This window comes from Nasonia vitripennis, chromosome 5 (genome assembly GCF_009193385.2).
Source record: "Nasonia vitripennis strain AsymCx chromosome 5, Nvit_psr_1.1, whole genome shotgun sequence".
Lineage (NCBI taxonomy): Eukaryota > Metazoa > Arthropoda > Insecta > Hymenoptera > Pteromalidae > Nasonia > Nasonia vitripennis.
The window spans coordinates 23,649,277-23,669,348 of record NC_045761.1 but is presented as its reverse complement, the minus strand read 5'-3'; the positions used below and the strand labels follow the sequence as shown (position 1 = coordinate 23,669,348).

Genomic DNA, 20,072 nt, shown 5'->3' with positions numbered 1-20,072 from the left:
GGAAAATTAAAGAGGATAAAACCAACTTTTTTGTTCAAATAGTCACATAGCAATAATACCTCGATGGCAGCGAGTTGTCCGGGCTGCAAAGTGCCGACAACCCCGCCGTGACGGCGGCAGTGATTAGTGATGATAATGATGATGGCTGTGGTGGCGACGTGGTTGCAGCTGCTGCTGCATCCTGTGTCGCCACGCCAGGGCTGAACTCAGTCAGCTTGTAACAAGCCCGACATCTTCCTTCGGACTGTTCAACTTTGTAATCTTCCTCTTCAACCCTCGCACTATGTGTGTATACGTAATACCACCCCCTGCGCAACCACGTCACATCTCGCGTACGACAGATTCCATTTCATCCAGAGCCATAACAGCAGCAGCACGTGCCAGCCGCACAGCGTCGCATAACAGCGGCAGCGACGTTGCACCGGTGCCGTCTCCGCGAATACTGGGGCTGTATAGACCGCCGGCGCGCGCGTAGATCCGAGGGGTGGAAAAGCGGTGGGGGTAGGTATAGGAGCATAAGTGGAGTGTCCTGAGAACGACTGCGCGTGAGGTCAGAGGAGGGGCTGGCTGCGATTGTAGGTAAGTGGGTGGAAGAGGGTATATGCGCGTATCGAGGGGGGGGGGGACGCCTGACAAAACGGCGATAAACAGATTGAGAGATAATAGGGGTTGGGGGTGTAATGTAAGATAGAGTCTTGGTTCAGTGGTGCAGTCTGAGTTTGATCGGACGCACTGCTGCGTGTGCATTGTTACATTACAGCTGGCACCTGTCGCGTATGAATTGGACGATATTATTCTATTATCGTTCGCTGAGTGCAATGTTTGAGAATTGAAAATTTACTGCGCATCGATCCAAGTGTATTACTTTCAGAAGGATCGGGATTATACGACCGCCGCGTATCCTATCAAATGCAAAGTTCCGAGAAGGAGGCCGTTTCGTCGCGCGGCTTAAGTGTCGCGACTGTTTAAGCCCGCGGAGAGACGACAGTTTAGCGGCGATATCGGGGAATTCGGGACGGGTATAAAGGGGTTGGTTATCGATTCTGCGGTGGCGGGAATGAGCTGGTCGAAAACTTCCTGTAGAACCAACTTCATAGCAATAAAATACTTAAACGAAGCGTAGCATAATAAGAAACGAATAATATATACATAGGGCGAGACGAAATCGACCCGGAGACCGTGAGGCGCGATGTTTATCGGAACGACAGCAGCGAGGAAGATATTTCGTCGCAGGACACGGGCAGATAAACAAACCAGAGGTGTTTACTCGCCTGTCCGGAAGAAGGAGCGATGGATGGAAATCGGGGAAGGAACCTTTTTTCTCTCTTTCTCTCTTCCGGAGACGGACGCTTTCGACTTTTTGGAGAAGAATTTTGCGCGCGATGTTTGCGGAGCCGAAATTTTCACGAGTTCGTTTGCATGATTATATTTATTAATTTACTGCTACATGAGATGTATAATTATTTGCTCGGAGTTTCAAAGTCGATGGAAGAATAACCCTCCCCCCTTAATTCTTCGCGCATAAATATCAGCGCTTTCTCGGCCCTCTGTGTAAGTATATATAAGTATATCGCTGTAGCCCTTCGGGGTCTCTACGCGTAGCGCGGAATTCAGCCTTTCGGAGCCATTCCTTTGTCGGCATTCCTGATACACTATACATACTGGAAATTGTTGCTCGAATTAGCTGCGAGTTATGCGCCAGTTCGAGTATTTCCGCGGTGTAGCGGCTGCTTACGTCCCAGCGCTTCTGATTAGTTGTTGATCAAGTTCGTGTAAACGAGTAACGAGACTTACAGATATAAACTCGCTTAGGGATGAGTGGCACAAGGTGCGATAATTCAATTGCGATTGTTCTGGTAGGGGACTCCTATTTAGGGGTATAATGTCATAGCTTATCAAAACTCTCTGCGCAAAAAACGTCATAACCAATCCGCGTGACGAGTTCAAATCTTCGGCGCCAGAAAGTCGAGCTTTAATGTGGCAACTCACTACGCATTTACCATACACACGAACAGCGACACACGTACGTTTATGGAATCCACGAGTATGAGCCCGCAGAAGTTGGTACTTTGCACGAAACACATCGGATAACACGGACCCGCCAACTGCCGCTTTCGAATAAGCTCCACTGCACACGCACGCGGCATTGTTGCGGTCGTCAATTCGAATCTCTGTATGTTTGTGGTCGTTTTCTTTTTTTTTGCATTTTGTTTCAGCCGAGGCGAGGATTCCGAAGGGATCGAGGTAATGATTCGTGACGGCTCGTTTCTGCGGTGTGGGTCCATCGTTTGAGGGACGTTCACTTTTATTGGAGGCGATCTGGTGAATCGGCTTTTTGTTTTTCTTTGTAGGGAAAAGGAGTTGTATATTTCCGTATTAGACTATGAAAAATAGTTATTATATGTATTAAAGAATACTGGGAATTGGAGCCTCTGGTTCGAGCCGCTGGTTCGCCCCTTAGCAGCAACTGTCCAAAGTTCTAGCCTACCTATTTTTGCCCCGTTTCCTTCGAGCCTTTTTTCAACCTTTAGAAAATTTAAATTCTCGCTACGTTCTATAATCGACGACCAAAGTTTTCCTCTGGAAACATTTGTTCCGCGGAAAATGCGCGGGAGAATCCGATACGCTATGAAAATATTCAGTACAGTAGGGAGATTCTCTTGTTAGTCTGTTTTTTTTTAACTGCAATGTAAAAGCGTCAGAGAACGGACAAAATAAAATTCATCGCACTTCCTCTTATAAATTAAATTCTACGTTTAATCATGCTACGTGTGCGCGCGCGCGCGCGCGCGCTTTTAATAGATCCTCAAAATTACATCCTTCTACAAATCATCCCTAATTTTCCTCGCAATAAACTCTTCCTACTACGGCTGTATACATTTAAAATTTAAAAATTATCCCTCATCTCCTAACACATCGGTACATTCCCGTCTAATCAAACCAAGAAACTCCAACTCCTTAGCTCGCTCACCGTATAATTCCGGCATCCATATACAAATCATCGCATAAATCGGCGCCGCTACAACTGCGCACATAACTAAGGCGCAGCCTTTCCGCGGTTCCCCTATAGAGCCGGAGTAGCTGCAAGCACACGGATAGCGTAGCTACTTCTAATCAAGTCGCAGCTGCGCCCAGGATTTAACGCCTCGGCTGAAACAATACTGAGAGAGAAGCGCTTAACTGTCCTTGCAAAAATGTCGATGAATTAAGCTAGCCCATCGAGTTTGTAATATTTCGCCTCGTTTGTCAAGTACAATACGCTTAGAGAAGAAGAAGTTCGGTAACATGAAAACACTGCAAGCTCTACGCGTTTTGCGTTATTTAATCCATATAGGCTTTTGTGCGCACATCTCTTATTCTTGGCGTGCCCTCCCACCCGCTGAATACACAATGGGGGAGCCGAGAGCGTGAGAGGAGAGATTATTCGCGAAATACGGAAATTCTATAGGCAGAGCGAATTCCACGTTCGCGGCTCCGTGTCTTGCTCTATCATATTCTAATTATACACATCTCGTTGTTTCGTAATTTTCCCTGGGGAATACCATTGCGCAATTAATCCAGCGCTATTGTATTTCGCTCTACTCGCGTTGCTCGACGATCGTTCGTGCGTGGGTGTCGAGAGGAAAATGTTGGCTCGGATTAAATGCAATTATTGGCTCATCATTCGGCTATGGTACGATTATATTGATCGGTTTACAGGTATCAATTAAAAGGGCGGAATCTGAAACGTAACAAGCTATTCACCACGAATTCCGGAGAAGACAATAAAAACCAGTGGGAGTATCGCAGCCTGTATAGGAACGATGCCACACAAAAGTCCCTCGAAACAGCAGCAGCCGCGCAAGCTCCTGTTACCATGATGAAATTTCATGGGACGTGGCGAGCTTTTCGCGCGATATAACTCTCTTTCAGCCCATGAGCGTATGATAAAATCCAGCCATGAGGTGAAATTATATTAACGTATACATAGCTAGGGCTATTGTGCTGAGACGTTTGCAGCCGCAGCGCTGAAATTGTAAGGGTTCGGTAGGTAAATTGCCCTTGGCTGGCAGAGCAGTTATTACGATGCGAGAGAGAGAGAGCTACGGTCTTTTATACGCGCTGCACCTATTATATACACCGACCTGTAATTGTCTACTAATTAGCCCTGCAGTCCGACGATTATGGACGTTAAAGTTTGATTAGGGGCTATTTCAGCATTTTTAGTTCCCTGAAACGTTCGATTCCGCTATAAAACGAAGCGAACTATATTTCCATGTACGATTATATCATAGTTTACGACGATTTTCTCCGTACTGACGATAATCCCGGAAAGCATTACGGAATCGCGTGTAATACCCTTAATGCATGCGCGCGTCGATAAGGGTATGTATACATACTATCTATATAAGCCGTAGGTTTTTGTTCTCTCCGGTATACTTAAATTCGAACGAATTTCGCGTAATTTTTCGTTATGACCACTTCGTGCTTCGATGATTAAATACGTTGGTAAGCCAATTCATAACGGACGAAAAAACGCGGCGCGTGAAAATTTTATTAATACACGTGTGATGAAACTCTGGATTAAAACATGCACATCTTGCAAAAACGTGCGGCCGTAATCCCGAGCGGAAGTTCTCTTATAGCGTAGTACACACAAATTCGTTCGACTGAAACTTCCGATGGAAAATTGCTGGGGGTATTTACCTCCTACCGGGCCCGCGATCGAGCTTAAATTAGTTTCTCATGTAAAACCACACTCCCGGCGCCAGATACTCTCCCTCTGCGCATCTCTTCCGCATATACATGTATATATATATATATATATATATATATATATATATATATATATATATATATATATATATAGAGAGAGAGAGAGAGAGAGAGAGAGCAAATGGATCGAGAGAAGGGCCAATTGATTCAGAGGAGGAAAATGACTCTCGATAAGTTAGCCGCGCGCGCGGTTACATTGTCTCGCCGGAAAATAGGGGAGATGGATATTTATGCTCGAGTATACAATAAAATCACGCACACTCGTTTTTCTCTCTTTCGTCGCTAAAGTATTTTATTAAGGAAAAGCTTGAATTAAGCGGAAGAGCTATAACATGGATTTCCGATGGCCGGACGTTGCTCAGGCAGATCGATTTAACGCTATCGCTATTATAATTGCCTACGATAAATTTTCTTTTCTTTTTTTCGAGCCAGATATAATAGAAGCTATTAACACTAAGCACCTTAGCATCAATTTTTCCTACCTCGCGTATCCTCCGATTACTTATCGCCGTCTAAATTTTCGATCATATAGCATGCAGTTATCTTAAAAGACGAAAAAAAGCCAGTAGCTGACGTCGCGCATACGTAATCCTGAAAAATTGCGTCGCGCGAAAACTTCCGTAGCTGAAAAGCTCGCGCTCGCGCGGCACTCTCGCCAATAGAGCAGAAAGTGCTTTGAAATCATCCGTAAAAACGGCGCGTCTGGACTGAAGCGCACGAATCTCTCTCCTCGACTAGACTACTGCTAACAGCGGGATTACGCCGGAGCTACGTGTACACGCAAAGAGACGGCGAAAAATAATGACGAGTTATAGCGTAAAAACCGGGACGCGGTCTCTCTGGCTTCCGGATATTTTCTAGATTTTTTTTTCGGCGAGTTTTAATTCATTTTATTTTTCGACGAAAGCTCTCGCTTTTTCCGAAGGAGGATGCGCTTCGCGCTCGAAAATATCAAAAGCGTAAAGGCTCCGCTTTATTTCAAGCATCCGAACGCTGTTTTCTGGAGATACGACTGTCGTTCGGAGCTATAGATTCCGTAGCGGGAAATTCAATTAGGAATCGCGTATTGCAGCTCAAGTCGATGGGCTCGTGAATATTTATCGGGCTTTGGTTTATTTTTTATAAACATCCATTAAGGCGACACGATACGACGCTTTTCTCGCGAAATCGCTTGTGAATAATGAAAAGAGGAGTAGCTGGGGTACGAAATCAGGCTGGAAAAAGGGAGAGAAGAAAAAGGAGACGCTTTATTTTTGCTCTTTAATTTATTTAATGCAATGTAAGCTCATAACTTTGCTAATTTTACAGCAAAACTTTGATTATCCGATTGTCCTGAACCAACACACCGTCCCTGTACACTATCCTCACCTCCAAAAATAACGATCATAACTCAGGCCGAAAATCGCCGCTCGTATACGTGTATGTAAACAAGCTATATAGCTGTATGCACATAGTACAGAAGGGCCAACTGCAGTCACTTACCTCCGTGGTCATCGAAGCCGCGCGTTAATTCGTGGCCCATTATCGCGACCATCGCTCCGTACTTTATGGATCTGGGAAATAATTGAAGAATTTCCATTAGGTGCGGAGCCTCGGCGCTTGTTTCGATACCGGACGATACAGCCGGGCTTTGAAAGCCCGCCCGACGATCGACGGTGTATCGAGGCTATTATGCACGTGTATACGGGCTGGGCTTACTCGAAATCGCGATCGACGCGAGCAACGATGTCGTTAAATCGAGTTCGATGGCTGTATACGCTGTTTATGATTTTATCGCGTGTTGCGGTTACGAAATCGAATTCGAATAAAGTTTTGCGAAAAAAGTGTTGTATAGAATTTCAAAAGAGAAGAATACATAATAGCAATTCCAGCTCGACAAACCGATACCATTCCAACCATTCATCGCTTGTTACAATTTCAATAAACGCGTCTTAGCAAACATTAACAGTCGATTTCGCGCGTCATCCGAAATTTCCACGCTACATATTTACACTCTCATCGATAATCACTATTACTCTCTCCCTCTCTGAAATCCGCGTCAAAACTCGTCGCAAGCCCACACATGCCCGGTTGTATAATGTCTATATGAGCGACGAAGAGGAAGTTGCGCCGAATGCAAATACAGACGCAGCTTCAATAAATGCAATATGCTAACGCGGCGTGTATATCCCTCCGATAAATACCTTATACACCGACGAAGCGGAGAGTAAGTGTTGGGGCGGGGGTGGTGAATTTATGAGCGTCGAGTCTCCTTTTGTTATGCGCGCGACGCGACGAAAAATTATGCGCCTACGTGAATGCGCGCTTTTTGTTGTTGTTGCTGTTATTGTATTAATGATTACGAGTTTTCGAGGAGTAATATTCCCTGCACGAAATTCAAATGCTACGTGGATTTAAAAAATTATCGGTAACGCGCGATGTTTGCCGGAATTTTAATGCAATCATAAAAAGCACGTGATTCCGTTGTTGGGCGAAATGTAGAATTTTCGTGAATATTTGAACGCCGAAAATAAAGATGCCAATATCGTTCCACGAGATTATTCTCTCACAAACTCGTGTCGCCTCTCGTAGACATAGCTGAGGGCTGTGCTTCCACCCCCGCGTCTTTTCCTTCGAGAACTGGAAGCCCAGATCCTGGAATTGCGGCGCAGGGCTACCGTCGAGTACACGCTCCACCAGGCGAATCGAGCTGCCAACGAATGTACGGCTGCGTGTAGAGGGTCGTTTGATGCCCGAGTAAATATTTGACGTTCATTAGAATGGAAATTCCCGGGGCGTCTCGTTTTACGACGTCGGTGACAAGGCGGCCCGGACACTGCATTCGTTTGGGAATCCCCGAGTTAACTGCCGCCCACAGATGCGGTAAGTCGACTGACTTGGCGCTTGTTAAGGACGTTTATTGATTCGACGATCGTATTATTATTTATTGTCGTTATGTATTTGGTATTTATACGATATGAATATAGTACTCTACCTATAGTGCTATTGTTGGACTTTGCCTCGAAGCACTGGCCTTTCACGATATTTCCTATAGAAAAGCTTTTCTATGGTCAATGCTGTGCGCATAACGCACCCTTAAATTTTTCAGGCTAAACATGCCGTATAATGCAGCGCATAGCATGCGATATTGAAGAATAGAAATGTAAAGTTCAAATCGTTCCTCGCGAAATACAAAATTACTCGAATTAACCAATTTTTCAACCCTAATAGATATAATCGAGACTCGGTGGCGCATCGATAAGATAGATTTTCCGGCCCGTCTAATTTCCCGGCATCGCGTTCGCGCGCAGCTTCCCCAACGCTTGCAAGCTCGGCTGCACTAACACACCTCTGTGTGTACACGTACTTATGCCGTCGAACGCGTCATTGTCATTCAAACGCGCGCGAGTTACACGTCGCGAAGTGACGCAAGCGGTGCCTTTGTGGCAGTAGAGCTACGCGCGGAAATGCATTATTCATAATACGCGCCTCTCGGAATGAAAAGCTGTCGGGCTTTCCGGAGTTATCGCGGTATCGCCGCTTGTGACTCCGCAGTGCGCAGTCGGGAATGAGTTTCACCTTTGATTTCGCAGAGTCGCTCGATCGGCTTCCGTAGCGTTGCGTAAGAATTTCTTTTTAACAATTCTCGTTTGTTTATTAGAAAAAAGAGAGAGAACTCGAGCCGCTCGAAAAAAAGGAAAAAGCGTCGGCCAACAAAATACACAAGATAGCAATCAGAGCTTGCAAGCCCAGCTATTTCGTGATATATTGACTTTTCGGCTCTGCCACTGCTCTCTCGTCGGCTATAAGCCAACGGCAGCGGCAGACGTTTTCCATTGGAATAACACAAAGCACGTGCATGAATCATCGGCCTGTCAGCTCGTCAATTGGACTCGCGTTTGATTCTCGTCGGTGACTATTCTGGAGAAAATTTCGCTCGAAGCTTTTATAATTATTTCGAGATTGGCGCGGAAAGAGAGAAAAAAAGCGAAAATAGATTTTTTTTGGCCGCGACTGTGTTGAAACTTTCGATCATCGCCAGAACGAGTTTTAGTTCTATTTCCGATATTTTCAACGGCTCGCAGTTTCGATTGATTTGCACGACTGCAAATGTAAACTTTTTTCGCTGGACGTGTCAATGTTCGAGTTTATACTCGATTTGGCTAAAGTTAATTCTCGTTCGACAGAGTAAATGCTGGTAAAGTGATTCTTTACAAATATTGTTTATTTGAAAAATCAAACGAGAATAAGAACTTGATAAAAATTGTAGGAATATTTAGTGATACATTTCTCTCCGTGTGACAATGTGCGATTTCGAGTTTACTCTAGATCATGCTAAAAATAGTTTTGTTGCAGGTTTAAATGCTGATTGCAGTTCGATTTTCATGTTGAATCAATGGAATTTTAATTTTACTGTGACAATCTAATATACCTTTCTAAAAATTCGTGAAAATGTGCTCAATTTAATCTATACACATTTCATCGTTGAAATAAAAAACTTTTACAAAAAAAATATTATTGCGTTAATATTTATTTTAATGAATAAATAATCGTGTATATAATATGCAATGTACAGCTCCCTTTCATAGCTCTTAAATTCACAGAGCGAATTTATTATTCGTATTTCTGCCTGGTTCTGCATGAATAATAAATTAACCAATGCATGCATTTTAAATTAAATGTTCGTGGTTGTTTTGCGATTGATTAATATTGATAGAAAATTCTATTCTGTTACATGCATCAATTTCCATTTTATCGATGTCCAAACGGCCAAAGAGGAAATAACTCTTACCGACAGCGATTCTTGCATTGTTAATGTATGCGGTGATGGTACGTACGATGCTATCGACAAAATAACGTCCATAAAACTAAATCATCTCGTTATTAATTTCTAATATTCTATCATCATATAGATGTAACAGTTGTCAGTCGTAAAAAGCGATCATCGTCCATCATTGAGGAAATCACTCTTGATTCTGATGATGGTTCATCGATCAATGTATGCGATAACGAAAAATTTTTTTACAGCAAGATCCGTCAGTCGTTTGAAAAAATTAGAGTCTAGCAAAGTCGAAGAGAGAGTCCCACCTGTCGCAGAAGATCATAAGGACACGGAATCTTGCAGCGAGAGCAAATCCGAGTCGGTCGATAACGAGCGACTCTGACCAAAATGCGGAGAAAGCCTGGTCAATGGAAATGGGCCTTGCGTCGGCGAGCAACTCTTCAAGTGCTTCGCCTGCGTCTTCAGAAGCTGTCACAAGAACACCTTGATGAGACACATCGACAGCTTAATAAATGTTATAAAAGAATACGATGGTTTGAATCTAGGATAAGTGTGACAACACTGTTTGTTTTTTTTCACTATTAATTATTACAATTTATTAAGTTTCAAATGCTATTTATATCTGTTGAAATTGTGTTATGCATAATAAAATAGTACGTATGCGCCATTTTTTTCGTCACTAATAATAAAAAGACGCACGAATTTCACGGTCTCCTCGACAAAGTCGCCGCTCCTCTCGCCAGCGTGGATCAGTTCGAGCACAGGCTTTACTTGTACTCGTGATCAGCTCTCGGCGTCGAAACATTCCGGGTCGAGCAGATAGCGTTCGCTGAACCCTGGCAATACTTGTTCTATCTCTAAAATGAAAGACGTGTTTTTTTTTTTTATTTCTCTTTTGTTTTTGTCAATTACATCAAGAGAGCATACGCGCATTTTTCAAACGAGAATTTTTTTCTTTTGAAGTTATCAAATTTACTCAAAATATTCGCACCGATATCCACGGTTCTTCGAGCGATATGCAGTGAGATTCTTGAGCTTCTCTCGTAACAAGCTCAGCCGATCTCACGAGATCTGGCTCTGGAGTATCGGATTCTTCGCGATCCAGCCCTTGCACGCGAAGTTGTAAAAGTCCTCGCACGGCTCGACGCTCTTGTTCAGGCGCTTTATCGCTCGCAACGTTGCCAAAAATTTCAAGCGTGCGTGTACATCGCGCAAATTACATGATGCGTAAAAAATTCGGGTCGAGGGATGCTTATTTCTATACTATATCTAACTAAAGAAAAAGATGCGAGGCGCCTTTAAAAGTTACCAAGCAAAATGCACTCGGAATTTTAGATATTATCTATTGAAAATTGAATTATTTGCGAAACACGCAAAGGTGCACGGAGAGAAATGTATGACTAAAAACGACTATGCTTTTTACTGATCGAGGGACAAACTCGACGTATGCAGGAATTTTAGTATCTAATCTAATTTAGTATGAGGCCAAGATAGGGTGTGTTCCACCTATAGCTTCGGAAATGCGCCGTGGGAATTGCGCAGTCGTCTTTCTGCGATTTGTTTATTTGAAGTTGGTGCCACTGTTTAAAAACTAAGTGTATCTCGGACCCCCCCCCCCCCCTACCGCTCGCATGGCATACCTGCTTGCGAAGGGACAGACGGGTCCTGGGTTTCCCCGACAATGGACGTCGCCGCGTGGGCCATAAACTGGCTTGATGATATTTTTGAAAGCATTTGCGAAACACGCAAGACTGCAGGAAGGGTATGTAACATGGAGTTGATCTCATATTTTTTTAGAAGAATACGAATTTTTTATTTAGGTATATATTTAAATATCGAGAAGTTCGAAACTTTTATTGAAATTGTGGTTGCGCATAGGGCCTATCATCTTGCACTTGCACTCTACTAACATATTTAGTAAGGTGCAGTTGTGGATCACGCCATCGTCATCCGCAGCAAACATGTCCAAGCCAGGCGTTAAAAGAATTTTCAGTTTTTCTATTTCCTTCTCGAGGTTCTGGCCATACTCGTCGCTAAGGCCGAAAACTTGTAGGGCAGTCTGACCGCAATAGGTTTTCTGATCTATGCTCGCGCCCCGTTGGAGCAGAGTTACTAGCATTTCTGGATTTTCACATGCGCGGGCCGCCATGTACAAATTAAATTCTTTCTCGGCACTTTCTTTTGGCGCGTTCACGTTTGCGCCATGATCGAGAAAGAGATTTATCTGGAAAAAAAGAGCAACGTTAGAAATTTAAATTCACGCGACACGGTTCACAATCGAATCTCGCACGTTATGGTGTAAAAGAGAATGATTTTATTTACCAATCCGATCCTTCCTGTTGAGACGGCCGCGTGTAACGGTTGATAGTAACTCTTTCGTGGGTCCTCTTGAGGTGATATTCCCCTTTTAATAAAGTTCTTAACAAGCTCGAGATTTTTCTTATCAGAATCGGCCATCGCCATGGCGCACACGATGTTTCCAGAGTCTCGACCCTCTGCGTAAATATTAGCACCATTTTTCATGAGCAAAGGCACAACCACATTTTCCACTCCGCTATACATGGCTGCGTCAAGCAGCGGTGTTACGAAGCCTGAGCGCCTAGCGTTGACGCTAACCTTTTTCTCTAGAAGCATTTCGACGACCTTAATACGACCGTACTTTACTGCCAAATGAAGAACGGTGCTTTTATCTGATTCTCGAGCTGTTAACTTGGCTCCGTTATTGATCAAAAGGGTGATCAATATTTCGTTACCCTCGGACGGGTACATCCGCAACAGTGCATGGAGCAGAGTTGATTTGACGTCCAGGTGGTCGGTCGAGCCCCTGATTTTGCAGAGCTCATTAATGTTGGCTCCGCTGCGTATGAGCAGTTCGGCTGACTGATAGTATCCGCTCAATGAACATAGCCACATAAGCGAGGGCTCATCTCCTTCTGGAATTAGTGAAGCGAGCTGGGCTTCTCGCTCCACGATCAATTTTATAATACTTTTCTGCCCCGGTCTCGTGGGTTCAGAAATTAATGTCCTTATCTGGCCACTAGTTAGAGCGAGCTCCCTGAAGACGTTGTCGATTGTTTTGCTTATTAATTTGTCCCAGACTTCGATGCGTGGATCAAATATGCGAGGGTCCATGAAAGAGTTATCAAAGACGTATCCATCACTCCTATCGCTACGGAATTTGACGTATTAGCCGGACATTGTCGTAAGGTATGTCTTGGCGATTTGATTTGTATGCTTGCTGATGTCCTGGAATGAAAAGATTATATTTCTTTTAACTTTATTTCTTCTTTTGATAATAACGCAGTATTATATAGTTCGAATTTATGTGCAAAAGTTCTACTTACAGCGTCTAGCGGTCGTCATGATGATCTTAAAAAGACTCACTTTAGATCTCAGCCTTGTCACTTATTGGCAAGAGCACCTTTGAGGTTCACGAGCTCAGATCGACTGATGGTCTTCCCTGTTGCACAAGAGCTCCTCCGGCTGCACTGACCTAATACCTTTTACCGGATTAGAAACGCCCACTGGCCACTACTTCGAGAAGGGAGCATTTTTCAATTTTTTTTACCCACTAAATTTTTTTTGCCCGCCGGTCTGAAAAAAGTCGGAATACGCGAAAATCATGCTTGCGTTACAAAAACATTATTATAGCGTATTTTGAACACAATAACTGAATCATGTCTCAATTAATCGGCGAAGTTCGTCGGTGTGGTCGAGAGGATCGTTAACTCTATATATAGCAGAGCAGCCATAAGAGAACGTAATCGAGACGAGAGAATTTGACGAAGTGTGCCCGACTCTGATTTATACACTCCGTGGAATCTCCGACGACGAGGATTTTGCAAGTAGTCTCACTCTTTCTCTGCCTAATTTATTTACATCTTTATGGGAGGAGTTGCGGGTGTTGCGTCGAGTTTAGTGGTTAATTTATTGAATTTTACTGAGGGATTTATGCGCGCTAAGGAAGAAGAGTGATTGGAAGCGACGATGGATCGGTTTGTTTTGGAGCCGTAAATCCAACTGCGTCTTGTATGAGTAAAATCAAAAGCTTGCTTTAATACTCTTAGGCAAAAAAATTTCACGAGAGCGTAAATCATGCACTGCTGTTGGATATATGAAAGAACGAAACGGTATCGATAATTTATACCTTCGACTGCGGACCGTTTCTTTAAAATTTCTCGATATCCCGTTTGCTCGGCTCTTAATTAACGATTGATTCATTGCTTCCGAACGAGCGATAACCTTCGCATCCCCTTTTAACGAGTGATTGAGAATAAGAGACTTTGAATTACGAATTTAACGGCGCTCTTATATTAAATTTCAATTTACGTATTTGTAAACGTTTGAGTGCGGTGCAAGCATTCCATGAAAGAATCGTCTTATGATTTAGCTTGTAGTAAAATCATATACGTCGTATACTATATTACACACGCTTGACGACGGCATTATACGACGTATTTTTTTATTTTTCCAGTAGTACAAATTTACGCAGTGGTACAAGAAATAAAAAATAAAATACTGAATGTGCTTATACGCTATCACAGACACTCATTTCACTCGAGGAGTTCTCAAGTTGTACTTCACGCGCAGACTTTTCTTAAGTCACCTGAACCTCTTTCGACCTGTACTTCAAAGCAGAGAGACTCGCAGTGTCCGTTACCAACAGCACAGGGATGGTCTTCACTGACGTAGTGGGCGTATTTCGACGGCACTTTAAGACCCAGACTTTCTCGGTATAATTGTTGAATATCCTGAAAGTCCTCAATGATACCTGACGCTTTTCCAGTCAACTTGTCAAATCGCCATAGCTTCTTTTCATCGGTGATGTAGATCCAGCTATCATAAATTTCCATCGCCTTTATTTCTTTTACTGGACTCTTGAACAATCGCTTGGAACTGGAGCCATCCAGGTTTGCGAAGTTCAGGTATTGATCGGAGCTCATCCAATAGATCTTGTCGTCGTTCATATCAGTCGCCAGCAAAACGGAATCGCTAACGTTTGGAAGAATTATTTTGTCGGAACCATCAGTATTCAGTCTTATCAACGATCCATTCCGAAGAGACGCAATGACATAACCTCTGTAAGGATGAACCACGAGTGATACCGGTTCAGGAATTTTGGCCAAATTAACAGCGCGTTTGCTTCTGTAATGAAAAATAGGTTTCTGTTGATCCAGGCAAATCCCCTTCGGCAATTCGAGTCTCAGTGCCGCGAGTTCGGATTGTTCTCCACTGCTACTAGGTAGTTTAACGTAGTATAGATTTTTAGTGACCCAATCGTAACTGAGGACTCTGGCAAATCCATTGGGCGACCTAGTCACCACCACGTCGCCGACATTCTTTTTACATTGGTGAGTTTCAACGTTTAAACCAAAGGTGTACAGCTGTGAATCTTGCTTAACGTCGGATGTGGCTGAGTCTCGTTGGGCGATTTCATTCTCCAGAATGCTTTTGCCATTCTCTTCTATTTCCAGATAGGTGAACGGAGATTTGATGAGGACCCTATCCGATCTCTCGAACTTCAATCGGTACAGCAGGTTTCTCGATATGGGAAAGACATCTGTGCTGGATAGGTTCGATAGTTCAGTCAGTTTCATCCGTTTTGGTAGATAAAAGCTATCGTAGATATTGGCTATCTGTAATCATATACGAAATAGCATGAAACGAACTTCACGGCTTATTTTATCTAATTCAAAGTTCAGAATAATACCTTAGTCTTAGTGCAATTCTTCAGGTCCTCTGACAATCGGTATCCTTCTTTACAGACGCAACTACTACCCAGACTGCCTTCGATACTCGAGTGTCTAAGTAAGCAGTGATGTTCGCAACCGCCGTTATCGACTTCGCAAGGATTTGATCCAATCCTAGGGTTTGTGACCACAGCCTTGATCGAGTGAGATGCCTGCTGATTTGCTCCTTTTTCGAACAATTTTGTGCTATTGTCGATGCAGCTGCCAGTGTCATCAATTTGGCAGGTCCAAATGGAACAGCCGTCGGGTTTGAAGCAAGCAAAACCTTTTATTACAGCTGCAAAGAATCGAAGTTTTAGAGCGAAGCTCGTTTCGATGATTGCTTATCGTTTAATTTGAAATACTTACAAGAACCTTCGGACCAGTAGACGGTATCATTGTAAGCGGTTACGCTGGATGGATGCTTGACTTTGCCGATCGTCACTCGTTTTTGTCCCTCGTAATCCGAGCTTTCTAAAATGCTGTCCTTGAAATTAGGGAAGTAGATTCTTTTCTTCAAAGTGCTGATGGCGAATCCGATTCTTTCACGTATTTGGATTTCTTCAAGTTCATCTATATTTTCAAGAATCAGCTGCACTGATGTTCCATCCATGTTTGCTCGATAAATCTGTAGAATTAGTTATCATTATTATTTATTTTACTGATATTCATAGATTACTGTTGGAATTGCTGATAGCACATATACCTGCATCGCTCCGATTTTATTATTGTAGCCCAGAACGAACATAAGGCCTTGGGGCACATCAAGGACTACTTCGATTGGTATCACAGACTCATTTCGAAAAACGATAGCTTTATTGTGACCGTTTAGATCGTAAATATTGACAGTCATCTCGTTGGCGACCACAACGTATAACTTGTTGCCAATGTAATCAATCGCTATCGATCTGTAATACAAATTAATGTCATTAAAAAAAATGCAAGACACTATCACCTCTGAAAAATAATTTCCCTACCTAGGATTCCAATTCTCCTCTTCTCGTACAAGGGTGAGATTAGCAGGTTTCAAATCTTCATAAAATGGCATATTCGTAAGACGACTAGTCTTACAATTGCGTTTTCCATCAGTGACTTCGTCGTATTCATCGTGTATAGGTATATAGGTAGCTAAAGGATCACCTTTTTGTACAACGTCGTCTATCATAGACTTTTCAAACATTCCCTCGCACTCAAAGTCTGGATCTCAAGGCATCGCGTAGATTTGGGAATTTCTCGTCCAGTAGCCAACGCGTTCCATTGCGAAAAATATCCTTTTAGTAGGCGGATGAAAATCCATGATGCTGACGTGTTCTTTCCGGTTTATAAAGATAGATATTTTTCTCGAGAGCTTTGCCATGTCAGGCGAATGCATTTTGTAGTAAGGTAAAGTGAAAATGGCCGTGGGCATGAAGAGGAATACGTCATTGGCATTGTTAGCTGTTGGTTCTTGTTCTTTAAATTTCAGATATGTTTAATATAAAAATTAGTCAAACAAAATTAATAAGGGCTGATCAAATTTTAAACTTACGAGTAGATACAGTTGATAACAAGAGCGTGCACTTAACCAAAGTAAACAGTAAAATAGTTGTAACCGACATTTTCGGTATTAAAAATCCCAATCGTTATAATGCGTAAAAATTTTATTTATGTTCAACGCGTATTAAAATATTGCAGTAACCATAGTGAACACGAAAATGAGCAGATCTCGACTGAAGAGCGTTTCGCATGCTCCTTACATATATACCACCGCGTTCGTATAACGGTACACCGAAGCGAATCGCATCTTTGATCAAGGAATTCCCGTGTCCATCGCTCGCCGGTTCTGAGTAACGGTTGTCCATTTCTTTACAAACAAGATTTTGGAGTATAAGCATAAAAAATTGTTTGTAATTAAACTTTGCAAAGTACAATAGGTGCATGATTTAAATCTTGCAATAATGAAGAACTGATGTTTTTTTAAGTCAAAATTTTTTAAGTTTAAATACCAGTCAAGTAGTAGGGTATAAATATCTCGAACCCAAACAAAAAACTCGTATAACTTTCAAAACATTCCCACACGACACGCATTACAATCAAAGTGTTCTCTCGCTTGTATACTATACATAAAGAAGAAAAAGAAGGCGAAGAAGAACAAGAAAAAGAAGACGGAAAATCAAAAGACCTCGAAGGCAAAGAGAAACAGCCAAACGCCTGCCGTTCTTTCGAGCGTAAGAAAAAGATAAAATAAAAAAGGCGTAAGAAGGAATATGCAAAGCCACATACTTTTCTCCCTTTCATTTCTCGATCGCTACAGCCCAGATCAAAGCCCAACCGCGAAACTGCGATCCTCAAACGCTCTACGATTGAAAGGACGACTTGCTGGCTCTCGTACGCGTTATTTGATTTCTGTTCCAGCATAAAACATGAAACGAATATGTTATCCTCTTTAAGAAAGTTATACCAGAAAATTGAAGCCGAAAATGGATTGGTTGATTCTGATGAATCGAGAAATATGATTGATTAAATAGCTGATATCTAAAAACTCATCACGAGGGGTCGTTTAATGGCGCTAAATTTGAAAATTCTAACTGTAAAAAAGTAATGAATGAAAATTGTTTTATATGGTGTCCCCCTACTCAAGAGAAAAAAAGCCCTTGTACCTCTAAAAAAAACCTTAATCGACGCGCGCATTGCAATGAGACGAGCTTGCGACGTGTGCGCGCACCGGAAAACACGCGCATAAAGGGCAGCAGCAGAAAAAGGAGAAAGTCGCCCCACCACAGACCACGAACGCATCGTTTGTCACTTACTTTATACCGCAGCTATCTCGTCTTTTATTTTCCCAGCTGCTGCTACTGCTTCCCATTGCCTCTCGAGCTTTTCGCGACTTGCCTTTTCCTCTCGCGCTTTGTTGCCGGGCTTTCTTCTCGTTGCCCGTTATGTTGGAGGATTTTCAGAGAGAGAGAGAGAGAGAGAGAGAGAGAGAGAGAGAGAGAGAGAGAGAGAGAGAGAGAGAGAGAGAGAAAGAGAGAGAGAGAGAGATACGGACATAATTGGTTATTATTGGAAGTCATGCTAGGTACTTTGTTTGGGGATTTTTGCTTTGCGAAGAATTTGACTTCGTCGTTTTTAAAAATTTACGCAAAATTATTACACTTTTTTCTACTTTTTTGGTACACTTCTGCGTAATGCGAGTAATAATAATACTTCATTTACACACATTCACATTAAAATTAAAAAACGAGCCAACTAGACTAATTAATCGAGTCGTTGACGCGTTAAAATTAGTTTCATATTTTAATGAAATGAAATTAACGGTGTGCTCGCGTTCCTCCTTTTTCTTTAACGAGCTGTCTTCTGCAGAAGGACGAGGACGGCTAGACTCTCTCTCTCTCTCTCTCTCTCTCTCTCTCTCTCTATCTCTCTCTCTCTCTCTCTTTTTCTCTCTCTCTCTCTCTCTCTCTCAAACTTGCTCGAAGCTTCATTCCAGTCCCCGCCGGCGTTAAAGATAATTCGAGACAAATTGCCCTTGAAAGCCTCCACCGGTGCATTACGAGAAAGTCATGCCAGTAGTTGATAGTGGAACCGTCGCAGCTTTTCATTAACTGAATTGTGCGGCTCGCCTCTGATGTTCAAGAGCTGAATGTACGGTGTAATTGCTCGGAATGATATTCTTCGTTTTTCTCTTTAATTAAGTTTTCCTGGATACAGCTATGTATTTCCTCTTTTCTTATGAGAAATATCTTCCGATTCAAGCTCGCCCCGCAGAGCAACGATATATAAGTCTCTTTCGGAGAGCGCACAGTTGCCCGCCGCGTCAATAACCTCGATAACGCACCGTATCTTTCTTTATTTTATTTTCTCGACTCTCAAGTTTCCATCTTAGGCAATGGCTTTTTTCTCTTTTCTCCTCTGTCTTTGATATCGAGCCGAGTCTCTGGCATGAATTTCTCGAGCTCTTAAAGCTCTTCATTAGACCATCAGTCTCCTCTCTTCAAGTTTTTAATGAATATGCGCACTTTCTATATATCTTTCTGGCTTTTATTTCACCAGACGTACGGATAACGCGCGATGGAGGTTATTATTTACGAGGATCTTCCAGAACTCTCTGAAAGATTAGAGAATTACCGATCGATCAAAAATTAGAATGATCAATTTTTCAGTTTTATAATACTGCATTCTTAGGAAAAGTATAAAGAATAATTCGCTTTGGAATTAGTAGATCAGACATTACAAGCAATTCTCTGGTATTATCTGAAAATTCCAAGTTACTCCTCAATGATTGAAGTAAACTGAAATGAAGTGTCAACTATCAAACTCATTTCCCATCTTGATTACTTGATCGAATCGAAATCATGAGAAAGTTAACGGCTCCATCGCACGCAAGCTCGACAAAAGCTCTCAATTGATGATCAACACGCATTATCCTCGATAAGCTTTTAATCTCATTCACTCGATTCGTCCTTGCAAACGAGGAACTTATACCGCGAATTGCCGCCGCTTCATCTACACCAACTAATGTATGTATATAGATATCCATCCCTAGCAAACTTCGTTCAATTACTCACGCGAATGACACGATCTAAAAAATTTTACGAGCAACGTTCGCCGCGTATTCGCTCGAGGGTGATTCTTAACTGTCGCACGGCTGGGGTTTTTAATAAAAATACGAAGAGCCGATTCGAAACAAATGGCTTTTCACGCGGGTTCCTTAATTTGTAAAGCTTGCAAGCTCATAAAGGCCAAAAGATCCAAATAAAGATATCTTATCACATGCAGATAATCTTATCCATTGCCTTATTCTTTTTCCTAATCTTTGCCCTTAACTTTTTTCCTCAACTTTAACA

General features: G+C 42.5%; 2 protein-coding genes across 6 annotated transcripts in view; both read right to left on the bottom strand.

The window, feature by feature from the left end:
• Positions 1 to 20,072, bottom strand: part of LOC100123447 (dipeptidase 1) — a 104,385-nt gene that overhangs the window by 24,750 nt on the left and 59,563 nt on the right. The window contains exon 1 of one of the 4 annotated variants that reach the window (XM_016985592.3): positions 60 to 613. The exons of the other annotated variants lie outside the window; for them this stretch is intronic. The gene's annotated coding sequence lies outside the window, so the exon portion shown is untranslated. Of the gene's footprint in view, positions 1 to 59; positions 614 to 20,072 lie in introns of those variants that run through there. 4 annotated transcript variants of the gene reach the window in all.
• Positions 13,903 to 19,338, bottom strand: LOC116417618 (low-density lipoprotein receptor-related protein 5-like). 2 transcript variants are annotated; one of them, XM_031931557.2, is made up of 6 exons: positions 16,775 to 19,338; positions 16,224 to 16,698; positions 15,953 to 16,154; positions 15,616 to 15,874; positions 15,228 to 15,544; positions 13,903 to 15,153 (listed from the first exon to the last, which is right to left on the bottom strand). In XM_031931557.2, the coding sequence occupies exons 2-6, from the start codon at positions 16,424 to 16,426 to the stop codon at positions 14,098 to 14,100; spliced, it is 2,037 nt and encodes a 678-aa protein (XP_031787417.1). In that variant the 5' UTR covers positions 16,427 to 16,698; positions 16,775 to 19,338; the 3' UTR covers positions 13,903 to 14,097. The 2 variants fall into 2 exon arrangements, with proteins under 2 accessions (XP_031787417.1, XP_031787418.1); XM_031931558.2 differs by lacking the exon at positions 16,775 to 19,338 and having other exon boundaries at positions 16,224 to 16,757.